The sequence below is a fragment of the Buceros rhinoceros genome, unplaced genomic scaffold (assembly GCF_000710305.1).
Source record: "Buceros rhinoceros silvestris isolate BGI_N320 unplaced genomic scaffold, ASM71030v1 scaffold21437, whole genome shotgun sequence".
Taxonomy (NCBI): domain Eukaryota; kingdom Metazoa; phylum Chordata; class Aves; order Bucerotiformes; family Bucerotidae; genus Buceros; species Buceros rhinoceros.
In genome coordinates, this window is record NW_010420715.1 from 48,897 (window position 1) to 54,489 (window position 5,593).

The 5,593-nt window shown below is 42.7% G+C and overlaps 1 protein-coding gene across 1 annotated transcript in view; it reads left to right on the forward strand.

The window, feature by feature from the left end:
* The window catches only part of LOC104496317 (slit homolog 3 protein-like), a gene marked incomplete at its 3' end in the record, with an annotated part of 50,811 nt that extends 48,724 nt beyond the window's left edge, over positions 1-2,087 (forward strand). The window contains exon 8 of the mRNA XM_010139409.1: positions 1,957-2,087. Within this exon, the coding sequence (XP_010137711.1) occupies positions 1,957-2,087 (131 nt within the window). The remainder of the gene's footprint in view (positions 1-1,956) is intronic.
* Between the last annotated feature and the right edge of the window lie 3,506 nt (positions 2,088-5,593).

Genomic DNA, 5,593 nt, shown 5'->3' on the forward strand with positions numbered 1-5,593 from the left:
AAAGAGTGCTGGTATGAGGACGCTTATGAAAAGCGGCTGCTCTAAATGGCCTCTCCAGGCAATATTTTCCTTACTCTTTCGCTGTGCACATTCAGCAGATAAAAGGCCTGGGATTTTGTTGCAGTCCTGTAGTTACACCTAAGTCTAGTTTGAGGTCTAAGGCTCAGTCTAAGGCCATGGAAAATAGGTATCAATAGGTATCACGGCACCATTGTCATCTTTGTGGTTGTGGATCAGAGGTATTTTGGATATTCAGTCCAACATGATACTTAAGTGCTTTGGAAGCTGTTTTCATTCACAATTTAGTAAGCGTTAAACTGATCTTTTCTCCCCCCACCCCACCCACCCCCAATATCCCAAAATAAATGAAGGAATGATTTTTAGCTTTATATGTTTTCTAACACAGAGATGTGTGGAGCACGTATATGCCTCCTTTTTAGGCTATTGATTGTTCATCCAGACTGTTTCCACGCAGGATTCACCCCGCAAAGGAAGCATAACATTTCAAAAGATGTGAGAAGAAAATTCATCCCTGGGTCTTTATTGCGTTTATTTTCTCAGTTTGAAAAGATTCTATTCCACAATTGGAAATTGTATTCCAGGCTTACTCGATGGAGCTTGGTTGTAATTAAAATACCACTGTGAAGACATGGGAAAGAGAACTGAATCTCCACATTTGGAACAGATTTTTAACGGGTGGCTCCTGCGAAGTTTATTCTAATGAAGAAGTTCCATAATTAATATTTATCTTTTCTTTAATAGCTCAAGTATACCATTCATATGAAAATGAAGCTGTCGTGCATTTTTCAAAATCTGTTTTTTCTTCAAAGCTTCCTTTTATTTAATATCACAAAAGAGATTCTAAAATATGGGCGCTCTAACATGTGTTTCCCCAAATGCTCCAAATACTATAGATCAACTTCAAAGCTTGAAAATCTGGACGTTGTCGTCTTTTACATGTACAAACCCATTGTATCAGCCAGAGCCTGAACAATAAAACTTATTATTATATAAATAAACAAGTTCTCACTTCTTGTTTCCTCGGCTGAATACTATTCTTGCATCCAGTAGTTAACCACTAGTGAATTAAAATTAGAATACAACACTGATTATTAATAACAGAGGAAATCTTATTAAAAGTGCTCTAAGGAAAAAACATCTTTTAAGGGCAAAAGGATACTGCTTAAAAATATGTATGAATGCAAAGAGATTTTTAAATTTACTGTTTAGTTTTGGCATTTAACAGCCATTATATATAAAAAAAAAACAACCTTCAAGAAATATGTACTGTGAAAATAACAGGCAGGTTTTAGCCAAATTTGAGGGCTGGAGACTGGGAAAGCGGCGTCCTTAGGTTTTGATTCAGCGTTCGAGATTTTTTTTTCCTTGATGTATACTGAAGCTAGAGGAACAAGGGCTATTCTGTTCTTCCAAACTCTCAAAATGTCCTGCTTGAAACCAGCACGACTTGCTGCTAACTCGGACCAGGTCCTTCTGCCCTTCCTTGAGTTCACAGGAAGTCTGTGAACAGATCAGCACCGGCTGAAATTTGTTTGCTCGTAATTGTGACACACTCCTACTGCCAGCACTGATTTTCTAAATCTCCACCTCAAGCTGGAGTAGTAGCTGAGAAATAAATTCAAGTGTCACCAAAAACTCAGCGACAGCCTATTGACAGGGGTCAAATAAATCACAGCTTTCACCTGCTGAAAACCAGTTCTCATTTGAAACACGGGAGCCGTCCCTTAGTGGGAGGCTCAACCTGTTTGTACATGAGCCCACTCAGTGCCACCAGAGACCTCTTCGTCTCTCGTGGCTCTTGCTCTCGTTGTTGTATGTATGATTTATTAGATTATGTTTGGATAGCATATATGATTTTGGTTTGATTTTTAATATAGGTTTATTTCTTTCTTAATCATTCTCAAGCAGCCATGCCTGGTTATTAATGTTTTACAGGTAGCAACAGACAAGGACAATGGCATCTTGTTATACAAAGGAGACAACGATCCTTTGGCTCTGGAGCTGTACCAAGGACATGTGAGACTCATCTACGACACGCTGAATTCCCCACCTACCACAGTATACAGGTAGGTAGCGAAGCTTTACCAAGACAGCTGATTTCCAAAAAAGATGGAGAGGTAGAATGTCTGTGGGACAAGTACCTTTTATTTTACCTCAGGGTATCTCTTTTATGTCTGTAATTAGATAAGAAAATCAGAATAAAGACTTGGCTAGAGGCTGTGTGATTAAAAATTGGCATTTATTGGCAACACCAGTGGTACCACGTCGTGCTGTGATTGCAGAAAAATGTTGCATTTTCTCATCTACACTAAAGATGTCATTTCTGGCGAATGTTGTCCTTGAAATAGTTTCAAATAGTCAGTTTCTTTGATATTTAGCATTCATTTACTGTACCAAGACAGAAGAGTGAGTGTGCAGCTGCAGGATTTGTCTGTCAAATAGAAGGGCTGCATTCCTCTATGGGGCAAGTATTTCTGGAAGAACTCTTACCTATATCAGTAGTAACTACACAAACCGTGAAAAAGCAGGAATTACTAAGGTAAATCATAGGGAAATGTGACCTTCAGACACTTGAGTTTTGGGGATAACAAACCCACAGTTTTAATTCGTTAGTCACAAGAAAGAAAAGCCGATGTGAAAGCACGCGCAGAGGCGTTTCCGCGGGAGAGGTGTGCTGCTCCTGACTGCTCCTTTGGCAGCTCCCTTCTGCTTATTGTTAAGCCCTGTTGCTCATGTTTGTTCTGTGTAAACGAGCAGCTGTGAGCACGTGGAGCCCTTTCGGGTGAAGTTTCATGGCACTGTGTGCAGAAGAGCTCGATTTCCCAGCCCACCTCACTCTTTGGGGAAGAACATCCCATTAGAGCGAGGGAAAGGATGCCACCGAGGATCGCTAGCCAGGATGGGCCCTGTGCTTTTTCTGGAAAGTTTTCTCAGCACTTGGTAAATCGTGAGTCTTCCAAGGAGTTTTCTGTAAGGGGACTGGTGACTTGTTTAAGAAAATGAAAAAATTCTTTCTGTATAAAACTCGATAATCCAAATGCGGGGGTGTTGCCAGGAAGAGCAATGTCCACTGTAGGAATGAAGAAAGTGGTTTGTGAGTGATTTTCACCAGCTGGATAGGTGTGAAACATTTCTCCGTGTATGGCTGCTAATCCTAATTGATTTCACGTTAGAGCAAAGCTGAAGTTGTTAAACAGTTTCATGGCACTAATTAGAACATAGGGAAGAGCTCATTATGTGTGGGCAGCCCAGGGAGTGACAGATCGGTGTGGATGCTTGCTCTCCGTCGTCAAGGACAGAGCTGTTTGTGGTGACAAGAGCCGTTGCCACCATCGCAACACCACTTTACGGATCTGCTGCCTTCTGGCAAAGCTGCCAGAGATGGCGGGCTGCAGCATCCTCATTATTCCCACACCCTCATGTGGATCAAGGAGGAGGTCTCTGTTCAGACTGACACCTCATTACCATAAGATTAATGGCCCGTTCACTACGTTTTGTACGGTGTGATCTGGTGAGATGAGAGACAAGCTGCTTAATACGATGCCCTTTCTGAAATGTCACTCTAAGCTTTTATTAGTTTAAGGAGTGGAGCAAAATGGGATTAGCGTGGAGCTCAATGGGAAAAGATTAGGTTGATTGAGAAAAACTGCAGCTAGAGAATGTCAGAAAGGGCCTCTAAATAGATTAAAAGACTTGTTTTCCTTAAGAGCTGAGGAAGGGGGAGGAAACCTGCTTCTCTCCTTACAATTACAGGATTTAAGGGTAGAAGGCATGAGTGGATCTGATTTGACCTCCCGGTATATCCTGCTTGACTTTTGGCTAAGGGGTGAGCTCTGTTTGGCTAAGACACGACTTTCAGCTTGGCACAGAGTTTTGACAGGAAAACTCCAAATAAAGGAAAATCCCCCATTTCCGTTAGTAGCTTGGACAATGGTCAGTCATCTCCATTATTCAGGCTTTGGCCATCATTTCCAAGCTGTGTTGCTAATACCTTCTGGATGGTTTAGAGACTTTCTCCAGGGAAATGGAAGTCCTTTCATACCAGGTGCTGGCTCCCGTGAGTTTATCTGTACTTTTAACTGCACTGTCTCCTGGCTGCATTTCGATGCCGTGAACAGCTGATTCACTGTGATGCATTTTGCCTTAGCCTTAAGAATTTGGGGGACTCTTTTCTGCAACTCCTAAAATTTTTCATTTTTCATTACAAACATGGTTGCTAGGAGAACCTGTAACATTCAACTCGTAGCCTCACCACTGGTAAAAGAGTTTGCCTTCTCTGTTGCCTGCTCCTTGCTGTCTCGTTTAGATGCCTCGTTTAGACCTCAGTCGCAGCAAAAGTGGACTCTTTGCTTTTGAGAAACTCTGTCGAAAGACCATTAGATGAATTTTCATGGGCCATATCAACTGCTGCTATCCTCCAAAGAGGTCCACTTCTTGGAAGAGACGAGCAGTGCTTTGGCCTTTGTTTTCCCTCAGAAGAGTCTGCCAAAAGAGGAGGCAGCCTTAAAAATGTTGCCTGGTGGGAACCATGCCAGCCGCAGCTGCAGGACACTTCTAACTGACCCATTCCGTGTTGTAACTGAGATGTTTTGCTGGCGATTTCAGGTACTCCCCTGATGGGATGGGGGAATTCATTATCTGTAGCTACATTATCTCTAATTCTGTATCTGTAATTCTTCATCACAGTCTTTGTGATAAGATGTATTAATAGTAGTTAAGAACAGTAAAATGAGCAAAGTGCTTGGCTAACACAGGTAATATCCTGTCGAGGTGAGATAAAACCTGTTGTCAGACGGGTTGGGAGCCAGCAGCGAGGAAGGCATAATCAGTGGTAGTTTTCAGCAGAATTCAGCAGAAGGTGCTGGAAGGATGCAGTATGCAACATGTTACAATGCAAACCCCTCCCCAGCCCCTTCGTATGCAGCCAGGGCGAAGGTCTGTACCAGGCGTGTGGCGTGTGTGCTCTGAACTTCCTGCTGCAGCGTGTCCCACAGGTGCCCGCGCCTCGCAGAGCTCTTTGAGGAGGCTGAGGGCAGGGATGTGGCATAGCAGCAGCTTGCAGGCATGCCAGGGAAGAGCCATTCGTTTCACGTGCTCTGCGAAGGTGGGCTGACTGGCTGTTGGAGCAGACCCGTTCCTGTGTCCGAGTTCTCCTTTGAGCAGACATAGAACTGCAGTACAAAGTTAGTCTGGAAAAGCCCCGGATTAACTCACTGTACATTCAGATTTGCTTTATGTGCATCCCTTCCTATGTGTGTTTGGAGAGAAAGGTTAAAGTTGACATTGGACTTCTCTTTCATTCTAGCCAGGTAAAGGTCAGCAAATGTCCAGAGGTAAAGACTACCTAAAATATATTGTCATTTGTCATCAGGTTAGAAAGAAATAGAAGTTAATGCATGAATGTGCAATGATTGAACTCGCCCTTTTAAAAGAAAAGCTGACTGGTCTGTTACTGGAGCTCCTCACTTGCAAGCTGCAGAGTAACGCTTTCCTGGGCATCACAGTAAACATCTCACAGAAGATCCGTTTTTGAAGCAAGAGTCCTCTTTGCTGTTTCTTTTATTCTATTCAT